A 15,546-nucleotide genomic window follows, 5' to 3' on the forward strand; every position below is an offset into this window, starting at 1 on the left:
TACCCAAAGATCCAATTTCACCGCGCCTTTTTCCACCCGTCCGTGCTCACCCGTCGTTCACCAGGTCACAGGCGCGGTGGCAATCGGCGTCGCTCTGCCTTCGCGCGAGACGGGGATTGCGGAAGGGCGTTCAAGCACATTCGGTTCCGCTGTCCGTCGCGAGTGAGGGACGAGCGAAGTCGATGGATTCGCGAACGATCCGCCTATCTTTCGTGCGGCGATCAAGCGCAGCTGCGGCGGGGTCGCGCGCGGGGAATCCCACGGAACTTCGCGCGTTCGTGCAGCTGCATGCGAATGCGTCGTGTAACGCGATTATCTCGAATAGGAGACGAGGGGGTGGTTTACACGTGCGGCCGCGAGACGTGGAAGTATGTATCGGGTTAACAATGTTGAGCGGCGGGAGGGGGAGGAGGGGAGGCGAGAGTTGCAGGCGCCGCGCCGCAATCTGATTCGTACGCTGAAACGCACGCGATAAGAAACGAGAATCGCGCGCGCTGTGTGTTAACTTCCCGAGTTAAACACATTCCGCTCGTCAGGATGCCAAATTTATCTGCCGCGCCGCGTCGAGTTACGCGCGCGGTTGTCTGAAACAGCGTTCGGAAACATCCGCAAACGCTGCAGTAGCTCTCTCGCGACCCTCCGTTTAGGGCATTTAAATTTTTAGATGCAACTTGTTACCTTCCGGGAAACGAACGCAGTCCGTTTAAGGTTTAAAAACGACGGAGAAAATATAGGTTCAAGTCTTTTATGCACCATTCAAGATAATATCATCTGAATCCGGCTGTTGTTTTGAAGGAGTATCCTGCTCTATTCACGTAAAGGACCGCGGGTATGTTGACGAACCTGCGGCATTTACATCAACGCGCAGGTATACACATCGGGCGGCAGTATATCCAGAAGCCGGCGCGCAGTCTCTCTCTATAATTTATGTGGAACAAACCCCCGACTGTGGGTTTATGGGGATCGTACGACGGCGGATAAGGAGCAGGCGAGATATCTCCGGCCTTAATATGATCGGCGACGCCCTTAATCCCGAAACCCCGAACCCCGCCCTCCGCGCGCGCGGCAAGCTTGCTCCTAGAATGAGGACGAAATGGTGGAATCGCGGGGAGCTCTCATAAAGGCAGATGCGGACACGTGCCTTACATACTAAAGCCCCGATCCTGCACCAAAGCCGTCGCACTGCACGTTCCATGGTTATGTATAGGGTGTTCCAGAACTGTCGCGTCGCCTGCCAGACGTGAATTCCTCCGGCGACTTTGGGCAGGGTGGGGGACTAGTATTCATTCGGCAAACATTTAAATAATCCCGATCCCGCTTGTTGAGCTATTTGATTTTACCACCGTATACCCAACTTCGTTTCTCCAACAGCAATTAAGTAAATGTCACGTAACCGTCAGCGGTATCACATTGCAGTTTGCCACTTAACGCCGGGCTCTATGAGATCGGAGTCGTCGCAGACGATGTTGCAGACCGCGCCGGCATCCGAATTGAATTTCCGAAAATTCCTGCGAAAACACGTCGGTCCGACGAGCCCCCGCGCGCACGCTCGCGGACGGACGATAACTCTGGGATTCCTACGCGCGTCGGGATTCCGTCGCCGTGGTTGTTGTATTGTCCGCGCCGGACAATGCGCCGGCTGATTGCGAAGCGGCCGGGCGAAAACTTGACCCGAAAATAAACCCGAATCGCTCGAACGCCCTGGTCGACCGCCGCCAAGCGCAGCCGAAATATAGGGAGAAAAAGAGAATCGACATGGGCTTCTGTACTGGGTGTCTTGGAGCGATGAACTGAGTCCGCCCTCAACCGTATATGCCACAGGCCAGGCTTTGTTCACGATAAGCATCAAGCATAATAGAATACTAAGTTTCTATTTATTTCAGAATGGAAATTAAATCGACAGAAATTAAATTTCAGATTTAATCACAAATCACTTTTCCGTCAATTACGCAGATGAAATTTCAAATTGTGCAGCTTGAATACTTTCTAAGCATGTAGCATTTAGTCATTTCAGGTTTTTTTCATTCAACGTTCAATATGAAAATGTTGCAGTTACATGATATATCATCAATTAAATTTTTATCAAAAGATAATAGAAAAGATTTATAGAAAGATACGAAGAACTTCTGATTGCAGAATGAACGCCCCATATGCGAGCGGACGCTGAAACAGTTCTTCGATCCAAGCACTGGCCGATGCTCTATTGTCATGCCATCGCAGGCGAAACGTCGATTCCGTCGCTGTCGCGCGGGAAAGCAGACGTGGACAGAAAAAAGTGGCTTACACGGCCGGCGGTGGCGAGTCACGGTGATTTGCGAAAGAGAGCGTGCCCACGCTCTCCTCTCTCTCTCTCTTAAGCCGCCTGCAAACTGCGCATGTCAATTGTCCCGAATTTAAGTGTTTCCGCGTGCTTTACGAGTCTAATTATTGCATTATCCCACAATTATTGCATTATCCCGTGCTCAAAATGCCACAAGCTATCGTTGTAAAAGTCGTAATATGCACACAACGATACAATATAACGTGAACGCGTCGCACGAAAAATCTCGGCTCTATTTGCTAAAAAGAGATTGCTTCCATCTCTATATCCGCTAATGGATTCCTCGGAAAAAGGCGGGGGAAAAAAACGAATGAGCGACGCACGGTAAAACTCTACCGGCGTAAAAGTCCAGTAACGTAAAACACAACGGCGGTCGTTCTCAGACGGCAACAACATTCCGTAAACCACGTAAAAATGGTATTCGCCCATATCGAATACCGCGCCCGATATCCGAGAAGAGGAAAACTGACGCGGGGATGGGCGGCAACTCAGTTCTTTCCTCCCCATAATAATGCACTTCCGCTCGATTATAAATACGAATTGGAGCGTGCGTTGCTCGTTTCTCGCGAATGACTTGGTCCGCCCGAGATGGTCTCAACGAGACGCTTTATATTCTTCGCGGGTGCGATGGAAGCTCGCCTGAGCGCGTTATGGTATCTCATAAACTCATAAGAAGCACAGAGGATATAGAAAACTGTTCTTAGAGACGAAGATCATACACGCGTGATCCACATTTATTACGTAAAATCTATGCAAACATTGAATGACTTCTAAAAGACCAAAATTATATTACAAATCTTTATGATTTTCTTAAAATAAAAATTAAAGTATACTATTGTTAATTAATTATATTCACATTTTAATTAAACGAACATAATTTTGATATAATTATTTCAAAACCACTGGATTGAGCTTATTATTCGAAGGTACATTAATAAAATTTAGTCAAGTGGAGTTTTGAGTAAAATTTCTAATAATTTTTCAGTGTCTAGTCAGGGAAATAGCATTATAATTAATAGAATTTTTCCAAGCGAATTATTTTATCGCCACTTTTTGGATTTACCACTTGAAATTGATTTCACACGAGCAAGTCGCTTCACTCCGTCTTGCTTTAGTATAACAGTGGGTTTATTTGTCTCTCTTTTCATTTCCAATAAACGTGCGTACACGTCGGAGGAAAATAAATTTCTATCGCGAATGATACGTCCTTTTAGGATGTCGTTAAAGGATGTAGTGGTCTTTCCTCGTATATGTAACACGTAATCCACGAGCCGTAAACAGGTGAGCGATAAATCTTTATGGCAAAGTTATTTCGGAAACTTATTAGCAATGATAGGCCGAACATGCAAGATGCAATTTTTTCGAGCTAATTACATATTAATCTATTACATTAACATATATTCTACAGAAAAATTTTGACTAATTTGAATAGCAATGCATGAAATTAAAGCAGCAGCTTTACTCTGAAAGTTAATTCCTTTTTCCTGGTTATTAAATACGTTTGGAAAAATATTTTTTCACTTTTTTCATTGCATATCATACATAAATAAGATATTATATATAAATCATATATGTATGTATATTCATATATAATTATTAAATAAAAAATACATACTTGTATATGGATATTTCATTCACGCGTTTTACGTCGCAAAGGATCGACAAAATTTTATAGAATTTTAACTTAAAAAAGTATTCATTTTGCAAAGTTTATAATTCACTAGAAAATAATTGGAAATAAACCATCTATGTGAATTATACGAGACAGCCGACTGCCATAGCAAGGGCTATAAACTGTTATGATCCTGTACTATCCTATAACAAGCTTATCTGCGGGGAGGGGTCCCGGTTTTGATATAGGGCTTGACCATAACCGCGTAAGCAGAAAAGTACTTCTGCACACGTTTTCACAATGGTATTTATCGCGATATTTCATACACAGCGCGCAAATATCGTACGCCCCTTTTTTTCCCCGCTCCGCGGAAATGTTTCCACCTGAAAATGCCCGGTAGTCCAACGTTACGTTAACATCCGCGTTCAGCGCCGCGTTGTATACGTTTACCTCCTAAAATTTTTTAACAGGATCCATTAGCGAGTTTGGCGTTGAAATTAATCACTCGCGCGCGCGCGAATCGACGAAGTTGTTCAATTAGTTACTCGCTACTCGTTACACGGTAAACTAAGTAAAACGTTACGTCCACTCCGTATTCCTCCTGCTCTCTTTTCTTGTTGTGGAATACTACAATTTTTTACACGATAGATTTTCAAAGTTTGATCGAAACTGAAGTCAAGTTCCGCCGATTTACTCTCTCGCAAACACCCGAATCTAGCGCGAGAATCCCTAATTTACCTTTACATTAAGGTTAAAGTTAAAATTGCTGGTTAGCCCTGAATAATGCGACCTCGCGTACCTTCCTGTTGCCATTCGTCCTCAACAAACACGATCGCGCACGAAGCGAAAACGGATTGGTCTGTCCGGCGCGGTCCCCGTCATTCTTTTCCACCTATTTTCCTTAAACCCACCGGTCCACCCTCCATCCACTGGCCGCATTGTAATTCCGACCGAACAGTTTCGCTAGTGGCAAGTCCCTACGTGCCCGGCATGTCAAATTCGACACATAAAACTGCCGTGGAGAACAGTAACCGTTCCGGCTTAACGTATCGTCGGCACGTGTCACTGTCCTCGCCATCGTCTTCGTCTCCGTCGTCGTCTCCGCCGGTCGTCTCCGTCGACCGTGCTAGCCGTCGTACTATGGCGGCTATTACTATGGCAAACGCGAGAACGCCCGTAAATAATTGGTATCGGATGCTCATTAGCTAAATCACCCGCCGTTATCGCCGAGTCGCCTCACGAACGCTCGTAGCGTTACAATAAAATACATTGGGTGCAACACAGGATGTCTCGAGAGAAATAAATAAAAACTTCCACATATGCAATGGTATATGTCGGTCATTTCCTTCCACGAGCTGAAGTATATGTATTATCATCGCGAATTTGTACAGATTACAGGGAAAACGTCGGAATATTCATGCTGTGAATATATTGTTGAAAAATGAGGATTTAAGCTTCGAAAAGATTACACGTCGTAATCTTCAGACAATTTTGAGCGAGCTTTAATGAAGATTTGAGAAATTTAGTAAATGGTGACAAATATAGGACTCTCGTCCTTAATCCTTGAAGAAGAAAAATCGTCTACGTGTTTGCTCTGCATCTGTAGTAAGAAGTGCATCACATTTAGGACACCGTATATAAGGACAAATGGCACGTTTTATTAACTGGCGGCGAACGAAGGAAGAAATAGTGCGGAAAAGTTTATTAGCAGCGGCCGCGTTCTCGAATATTCCGTCACGGATCGTTATCGAGCGTCCGTCGAGCATTACCCTTAATTAGCTGTTGTCGGGAAAGTAAATTTAATTGAATCGACGAACGTAACTATTCGTTCGACATTACGTGTTGAAGAGGAAAATTTGCTATTTAACCTTTTCGCTGCGACTGATACCAAAAGCTATTTCTGAAAGTTGCACTTAAAGTTCAATTGTTTCATGTTTGACTGCATAATGCTCCTTATTCCACAACGTAAAATTTGATGTAGAGTACGTAAATAAGCTTTAAACTGAATTCAAGGATTTAGCAAATTTGTTACGCAAAAAGCCGCACTATCGTCCATAATGAATTACACCGAACAGAATTATACAAGCTTTAAATACGTAATATAAAATTAAATACTAGAACTAACAACTTTCAAATAAATTTTTGCATATCGTTGGCACTAGAACTCGACGAATTTTGTTGCATGCAATATTTAATTTGACGAATGCCAAATACAACAAAATTTCTGTAGTAAAAAAATATTTGCGATATAGAATGTACTTTTACATTGAAATACATTTCATGCGAAAAACGTTCACGAATTATTTTTAAGCGAACAAAAAGCCGAACAACCTTTTTTTATTTTTTTTTGTAAAAATTGTACATGAAAAATAAAATGTGAAACTTCTCGCAAAAAAATCGTGTCGTGTCAAATAATGGCAGAGACTTACAATTAAAGTACAACAGTATTCCAGCGACGAAGACGAAGATAACGACCAGGAGCACCAGCAGGAGCAGCAGTATCGTGGGCCTGCACCAAGGGCTTCTGATCACCTCGGTTTGCCTGCTGTCCTTGGACCGTTTCTGATCGACCACCGCGGACTCCCCGCTAACGTTCACCACGACGCCCTTGTAGGTATACTGGGGCGCCTTCTTGTCCGCCAGGAAGCCGTGGTCGTCCTCGGGATCCGAATAAACCCCGTAAGCCTCAAAATTATTCTTCCTGTATCCGTTCATCTTCTCCGCGGCGCCGGTCTCCTCCTGATCCTGGTGCTTCCTGACATACGCGCCGGAGGAGGACGAGCCCAGCTCGCCGATCTTCAACGTCTGATCGTACGACTTGTCCTGGTATCTGGACGACGAGGTGCCCTCATACTTGGTTGCCCTCTCGTAGCTCTTGGAGCTCGTCAGCTCGTACTTGGATTCGTAGGGCTTAGCACCGCACTCGTACGACTGCTCGTCGTACTTGGGCTCGAAGGTGGGCCTGGACTCGTAGGTCGGCTCGTAAGACTTGCTGGTCTCGTACCTGGGCAGAGTGCCGTACATCTTGCTGACCGAGTGATACTTGCTCTCATACTGTCTGGCCGGCGGATCCTGCTGTCCGGCGCAGGTGCCCAGATCGTAAGCGGAATCGTGAGTCTTCACGCCGGACTCGTAACCCTTGGAGGCAGCTTGCTCGTAGATCTTGCCCGGGTGATGATGGTGATGGTGCGGATCCTTCTTGGGCTCCAGCTTCAGCGTCTCCTCGGCGTAGCGCGACGCGTACTCGTAGTCGGTCAGGTCGCGCGAGTACCGCCTGCTGGGGTCCTGAAGCTCCGGATAAGCCCTGCTGAGCTTCTGCGCGTCGTTACGATTGTAAGGCGCGTCCAGGTCCGATTCCTGGTAGGTGTGCTGATCCACGCGGCGATCGGCGCCGTATCTCAGCCCGTCCTCCGGGTAGATCCTGTTGTCGTACCTCTCGAGGTTCTCCCGATCGAAGCCGACACCCTTACGATCGTAGTTCCGGTATCCCCGGGCCTGATCGTGATAGGCCCCCTCGTAGGCCGGCGCCGCCGAGGCGGACGACTGGGGGTCCTGATAGGACTTGATCTCTTGGTACTCCAGGTAACGGGAGGACCTTCGCTCGCTACCATAGTCCATCGAGCCCTCAACCACGTTAGGCAGTTTGCTGCTCAAATTCTCACCGGTTCCGGCGGACAGCGCCTGGCAGGTCTCCGCATGCTCGACCAGATTCGGCAGCCGCGACAACGAGCTACCTGGCGTGTTCTCCGTCAGGTCGAGCTTGAGGCCGTTGCTGCTGGTCCTGCGCATTTTCGGGGATTCGCATGATCGTTCCGCGGGAGGACCGCGTTACGACCCGATGGACGATAGCGCCGACGACAGTAGCGGTGGTCGGAGTCTGTCGCGCTGGTTAGTTAGGAGTGCATTTTTTATGTTAGTAGAGGATTCTTCGCGGGGTTAGTGAGGATGAACACTACTACACCTGGAAGCAAAGAGAGAAAAGGAGGTGACGGTTAGTACGGTTAGTGAAATTTCTTTTAAATAGCTATATTTCTTTTAAAGAATTTTGGAAACTTAATAATAAATTATTAAATTAATAAATTATTTGGAAAATATTTAATAAACATTGCAATACAAGTATATTCAAATGCGATAATTAGTTATATTTATGTGCCACTCGATAATAAATTCATAATTTTTCCTAGCGCGAAAAGTTTTAGTTGATTTTAGTGGTTTAATTTGCTTCTAAATCTTTTACAGCAGTGGATCTACACAGTAGTGGCCGGCACGTGCGCTTATTTATTAGCGGTTCGTTATCAACGCAAGTATCTCTCGATACAATATTCAGAGGCGGAGGAGGGGCAATGTAAGCGCTTCTCCAGACCGCGATTGCCCTCTGCATGCTCGGTAGCTCACGAATGGCCGCTATAGCCAATGATGACGATAATACCTGATCGTGCGTGACCGAAATGCGGCTGCATCGTAGTCAATGATAATGCAGCCGTCGAATGCATATCGGAGTTCCCGGAAAATTGAAGTTGCTTAAACACAATGCATATACGATGGCAGCGTTTCATGTTGAGCAAACAATGTCTCTCGCATAAAGATTCGCTTCTTATTACAATTTCAGCTTCTTTCCCTCCCTTTATTTCGAAGTTGTTCTACCTCTCAAATAATTTCTACTTTATTATCGTTCCTATATTTACGATGTTTCCTCAAGCGTTCAATATGAGCGCTAATAATATCTACACGTTGAACGTATACATATGGTCACGCAACGAGAGTCACGCAATCTGCGTCGTTACGTGTATTTTAAGTGACTTTGTTTAAGTAAATTGAATCTACGTTAATTCTAGCGTATAAAAGCGCTATGCTCTCGTTACAAACTTCATTCCATTTTTCAAATAACGTCACTAAACATTATTTTCTATAATTATAGAAGGTTCTACAATATTTTCCAGAATACATTACATAATAATTACAACGGTATACACCTGAAAGTAAGTCTACAATATTTTCCGTAATACTTAACAGGAGGGTAGAGTGAAACTTCACTATTGTTATATTATATGTTTAACGAGAGTTTATAATGTTTCAAATTTGAACAACGGTTTGCACCTGACGTAAATCCAATCGCTTTCGTCTTGTTTTTAAAGTACATAGCTACTCCGGGAAAGTACTTTGGATCTCACAGATTTAACGGAGTCTACATTCAATAGAATTCCGATTTTAATTTGTTGAATAGGCCGGCATGGGCGCCGTCAAATCGACGCCGGATCGATAAATCACATTATTGAGCTAAGTCTTTCGATTACAGTCATATAATACCGTCTGCCCGGCTCCGTTCTCATTGTCAGTCGGCGGGACGTACTCCGCGATTGAACGCCCACGGGCGGATCGATCGATAATTAATTAAACGCGATTGCGGAGGAACGACAAACGTCGCGCACCCGGAAGTTTCTGCCGGGAGAATACCGACAAGAATACCACCGTCTATCGTCTTCGCCGTAGTTGCGGACTTCCTCGAGGAGTGTTTCGCAAACCCGCCGGCTGCGACGACGTTTGCCTTACATTGTCATATTGCATCCGAAACGGCTGACTCCGCCTTTAATCCTTAATGAACGAGCGGGTATTACGGCGTAACTTTAATCGAATAAAGTTTCGATCGTCGTTGTGCGCCGATTTGCAGAAATTATGGGACTCACGGGAGACGGAGACTCCACAGTTGAAAAAAAGATACGTCCATGCGGAGATAATTTAACTGTACTGCGACGCTTCGGACGTTCAAATTGCTATTTAATTTTCTTCGATAAAAGGTACTATATGTTTCGCACGTTCATTTTGTATTACTTCGAAACGAGCGAACAATCTGTGTGATGTCCTCGCTTTATATCAGTTCGCTTGGTTAAAATAAATGCGGGCGATATGTCGTAACTGCGGCACCATTATCAGTAATTATTTCTCGATAGTTTCAAGTAAGCGGTTTAACGTGACGAAATGAGAATATTTAAGCGCTAAGCGCATCACGCCGATAGGAGGCCGCATCCTCCCTTCCGGGTGAGGGCGATCAATCGCTGATGATCCTCACGCCGCGCCGCGTTACAACCCGGCGCTGTTCGTCATAAAATTTTCTCTAGCGACTAAACTGGAGTAATAAGTATGACAAGGGCTCAAAGGAGATTGCTGTTCCGCATGCAAATATGATTAGTTCCGGCGCGTAACTTCATTTGCGTATATTAAAAGCGCGGATAGCTCACTTTATGCAAACGACGACGGGATGGGCGTCGAGAATGAGGAGGGAGGGACGCGGGAGGGGCGGAGGGGGTAGGTGGAGAGAGGGCTGTTGAGGGAGATGAAAAGGGTGAGGAAAAAAAAAATGTTTCGCGAAGAATTATAAAGAGCGAGAGAAGCCGCGCTTGGGGTGAGAGAGTAGGCGTGGACGGGCGCGCGAGAAGCGAGAAGGTGGCATCCTTTTCTGGATCCTGGATTGCCGGTCGTTAAACGTCCCGACCGCGCGCGCGCGCGCCCCGACCGACGCTTCGCACTTAAGCGTAACGTAACTTCGTAGAGAGAATGGTAATCGCGTGTCACCCGTGGCGTTCGCAAAACTACATCAAGCAAGTAAGTTTCTCGCGTGGGGGAAAAAAAAAAGAAATATTAACCGTGAGAAACGTAACCCCTCCAGTTTGTCTCTGTCACGCCCCGGCGTTCATTTGTCAAACGTTCGGACCTGCCAACGTGGCAGAGCATGACAACAACCAAATATGCTTGATACCGGATACACGCTTTTTCAAGCCAATGCGGCGAACCTTCGACGCGTTCCATTTCCATGCCCATCTCTTTCTCCAGTAACTCAAAATCCGACACGGTGTCGTGTTTATTTGTCACAATGCCCAGCATCGAGCGATCAGAATGACAATAGGTCACTTTAATAAAAATCACGATACAGTTTGAAGCCAAGCATATCTATCGTATTTTCAGCGCTGCATTTGACCCGTACTCTCTTTTTGGCAATGTCTGCATGCAAACGACAGTGTACGGGAGAATTTCTCCTTTAATGGGCATGCGCCGGAAGACTTGGAAACTGCATCTCGTACCCATCTGCCCCCATTCGCCCCCATCGTTCGGACAAAACTCGGATTTCGTAAACGCGTACGGGAACGCCGGTGCTTCGGCTCGTTCGGCTCGTTCGTAAAGCGAGAGCGGAATATCCGGGGCTATCGGCGTCGAGAGAGCGCGGAATTAATCCCGCCTCTCGCTTTTTGCCCTCTCGCAGTCGCGCTGTCGCGCGCGCGCGCGCAAGCATTTCCTCTGGCGCGTTTCGGCGTCGAGTGGCGACGATTATTGTCGTCGGGAAACGCGCGGGTCCGCTGACTGCAGCCGGAAACAATTCCGGGGCCGCGAGCCGTCGGATTAGCAAACGCAAGCCCGCGCGCGCCCCATTCTCTCGTATCCCGTTTCCCGTCGCGTTCGAACTCGCTCTCGCCCCCTGCCCTTTCTCTCCCCTCCCTCCCCCCCACCCAAAACTCGAATACCGACGCGTCGCGCCGCATGTACGATCGTACGTATGAAACTATTTTGCTTAATGAAGCGCCGTTAAAACTTTCCCCGATAGGAACCTCCGAAACCCCGGGAGGGTCTCTCTCTCTCGCCCAGCCCTCCCGTGATTCCCGACTTCGTCGTCGGATCCTTCGAACGGCAGATATTCCGAAATTGCGCGCGGCATATCCCGCCGACTAATAATTCCATCTTGGTATGCGCGGCCATTCGGTGCCGGGGAATTCATGACTATAGTAGCACAACATATAATAAGATCGAGTTCCACATAAAACGTTTTAGTTAGAGACATCGGCCAATTGGGATCGTCAAGAAGGATAACGTTGAGCGACATTTAATTGATTTGGACACATTCGAGGAATATGCAAATCTCAATAAAATGTATTTGCCGCACACCGACCTTTTGTATGACTACGAAATGCCAATAGAACACGAAGTTCAGAGAAGCTACAACATTTCTAGAGATTGTATCGTGCATTATCATTATGACTTCAAATGGAGAGTGGCGTTTAGCAATTGAATGAGTGGAAAATATTGCGCAAAAAATAAATGTATCAAGTTCGTGATTTTTCAAAGGCTTGCTATTTCCAGTTCTGTTATTGCATGTCACGGTATATACGAAACGAGAACATCGAGTGGAGATACTGAGTTTTTGAAACGGAAAGCCTTGCGTTACGCTCGGAGCGTTACTGTCGCCGCGCGAGGATGTCGAATGCTCGTAACACACATTCGATCTCCCGATTGCAATCCGACTGTCCTTATCTAGTCGATTCCTATATTCACGCACGTTGGAATCTCGCGATTCTCGCCGCGAAAGAATTTCGTCCCGTGTAAACGCCTCTCCCCCCTCCCACGTGTAAATTCGCCTTAATTAACAGCAGGCACTCCGGCCGGTTATTAAAAGAAAATGTCTAACAAGATTAATACCAAGTCGCAGTTGAAGTTTCGCAGAGATACTTCGATGCTTCGTAGAGGAGGAGAAACAGGAGGAGATGGAGAATATCGAGGAATATTCGAAAGAAACAAATTAAATTACCTTAGGGCGCTTAACTTTACTTACTTCAATTTGCTTGTGTATACAGAGAGTCTCTTACCGCAAGTCTCATTTCGCAGAACTCATAGGCGTGTTTTGATGAATTTTTCTTCAGAAGTTTCCTGCATTTCTACTTTTCAATTTTAAATGTATATTGATAAGAAATATACATATTGAGTTTCTGTTAAAATAAATTCTTTTTTAAATTTTCGTTAGAAAACGTAATAAATTAGTCTTCGATCGTTAATGTATTAAATGCAATATAATACTAACGCTATCGAGAAAATCGCTATCTTTTTATTTATCAAATTATAGCAATTACAGTCAATAGAAAATACGCGCCACTTTTGAAATCTGTTAATTGTTATACTCTTCTCTGTGAAACCTTCACAAAAGCTATTATCTTTGCCACAAACATTTAAGAATAATTTTTTGACGTTTCATAGAGTACATCATAGAAGTAACGGCCGACGTTGTTCATGGACGCAACTACGGACGATCGAGAATAAAATTGCGTTTTGTAAAGTCTCGATGAAAAAATAAATAAATAAAGCGAGTCCCGCGCGAAAATATTTACAGCCGCGGTTACGAATATTTGATTCCCACGCGCAACCAAATAACACGCGCCTCGAACGATTTCGAATTCGATGGCACACGACTCGCCGGCAATTTTTAGACGCGTACTAGAACCGAAACTGGATTTCGTACGTTACATATCGACAATTTGCCTACGGAAAAGCCGAATTAGCTCCAGCTAAGATTTGTTTGGCCGCCAGCTGCATCGAGATCGATATTCCTGGCAATGACGTTACAGGCAATCGTCGATTTCAGGGCATTCTGGCCTGGATTTTCTCCAGGCAAATGGCAACGGCAGGAAATGAATAGTACGATCACTGCGTAAGTCCGTCGATTGAATCTCCGCGCGAACGTTCTTTCGTGAATTTAAATTTGGAAATTCTGAAAAATATAAACTCCCAAATATGTAGCCGGTGAAAAAACTGTGAAAAAAAATGTTATGCAACTAAATGATTTAACGCGTGTGATTTTCCATCGTTCGAAAATACGCCACCGCACCGTGACAACTACGGTAACAAACATTAAATTTTCGGCGCAAGGTTTTATTCGAAAATTGCAACGCTGCGAACACATCTGCCGGGATGGTCCGTGCCGGTTATTCCATAAACAACTTTCCAGCAGATATTCCGTCGTGCAAAATCTGCCCTACATCGAAAAACATTATCGGCTTTTCGTAGCTTTGGCGCAGGCGAAACTGCATCGGCCGGGACTCGGCATCATTTTTCGGCCGTTTACTCGGCCAAGGTTTCATGACTGTCCAGCGCCCTTATCACCCCCGCAAATCACTCGCTCTTGTGGCGAATCTCGCCATCATCCCCTCCCTCCCCTCTCAAATCCCCTTCGCACTGCCCGGCGACCAACTCCCGACAGTCCCGTAAAAACTCTTGAATTATTTATGTTTTTTTCCGGGAGCCCGCAGTTGCAGTGCGGGACGCAAATGCATCTTCTTTTTTGCCGTCCCTTTGAATGTTTAATGTCGGCCCGCAAACAGAACTCGACTCCTCTTCTCTCGTCCACCCCCCCCCTTCCACGCGGGGTTTCCATTTCCCTCTCCTCTCTCAGTCGGTCAACAAGACATGGAGAAGCAAGACCGGACGTACAAAGGTAAACGGGGTAAAAGAAAGTTGCCGTGAAAGAATGAAGATGGGAGACTGTAATTACAGGGTTGAAATTTGTAAAAGAGGGATTGAAATACAAGAAGAATTATTGAGGGAGATATTGACACCAATCATTACAATTCCAAAACATAACAAACGAAATAATAATGTAAAATTCAAAAGTAAAGTTAATAAGTAGACAAATTTTAATATTCCCGAGATATAAACGTCTATATTTAACTACAGTAATTAAAAATTCCAGATACCAAACGGAAATGGTCTTAAAAGTGCTTAACGAAAAGAAGATTCTCCTTTAGTATTTCGTAAATATTATGTTATATGAAAATATTTGCAGAACATCTCATCGAAATTAGATAAATAAGGAAACGTACACAGCATATAAAAAGGAGTTTGATTCTTTCTGTTTTTCATATTAATATTAGAGCAGATATAAACATGAAAGACAGAGCAGCCGTGAGAAAGAGAAGGTTAAAAGTGGCAGGAGAAGGTTAGATGAGAAAGCAGGCACAGGTGAAATCGATTTTAGCCGGCTGGTGCACCGACCTATCGCACGAGTCTCGAAAGTTACGTATTAGGTGCTTCAGCCGTAATGGGCGCAATCAAACGTTAGGATTACCGGGCGGGAAGAGAGGGGAGCGAGGTGAGGCGGCGGAACGGTTGAAAAGGGTTGCCGTGCAGTTTCAGGTGCATAAACGAGCTCCCAGCTGTGCAAGAACATGTGCACCTGCAGTAGTGACTGTGCACTAACGTTCAACCGTACAGGGGACTATATAACGGTACGGTGCTAAAGTACGTTGTTTGCTAATAAAAAGAAAGTTGCGACAATGAATCTAACGCAATCGAGCTCCATGTCTCGAAAACTGATGCCAATTACCCGCGCCACACTTCCTCCGAACAGAACTTCTTTAATTGTCAGCACTGAGAGAGAGAGAGAGAGAGAGAGAGAGAGAGAGAGAAGCTTGATAACTAAATTCCAAGGCTGAAATTTCACTGAGGTTCACTTTAAATTAATTAGCGAGTAAGATTATATTTATTCGCACGTCACTTAGCATTAATATTCCAATGTTTTTCTCACAAAACTAATAATTCCAGCTGGAAGAAACTCTTCGCAGAACTATTATTATCATTAACATCTCGTAAAATTAATAATTCCAGCTCAAAGAAAATTTTCACTCAAAAATATTATTATTCTGCAACGCATGTATACGCTGCGCAAACACGACGTGGCAAACATTTTCATAAGATTTATCGCGGCGCGCAATTGCGGTATTGGCGAGAGATCCTCCCGGCCGCAATTTGACGTCACCGCAGAGTCACGTGATAAAGCACGTGTGGACAGAATTACGAACGT

The 15,546-nt window shown here is 45.2% G+C and overlaps 1 protein-coding gene across 1 annotated transcript in view; it reads right to left on the reverse strand.

Moving 5' to 3' along the window:
- LOC105452172 overlaps positions 1-7,721 on the reverse strand; it is a 117,299-nt gene extending 109,578 nt beyond the window's left edge. Inside the window, exon 1 of the mRNA XM_011693066.1 lies at positions 6,362-7,721. Coding sequence (XP_011691368.1) covers positions 6,362-7,721 — 1,360 coding nt within the window. The remainder of the gene's footprint in view (positions 1-6,361) is intronic.
- Positions 7,722-15,546: the final 7,825 nt, after the last annotated feature.

Source organism: Wasmannia auropunctata, unplaced genomic scaffold, assembly GCF_000956235.1.
Source record: "Wasmannia auropunctata unplaced genomic scaffold, wasmannia.A_1.0 LD336037.1, whole genome shotgun sequence".
NCBI lineage: Eukaryota > Metazoa > Arthropoda > Insecta > Hymenoptera > Formicidae > Wasmannia > Wasmannia auropunctata.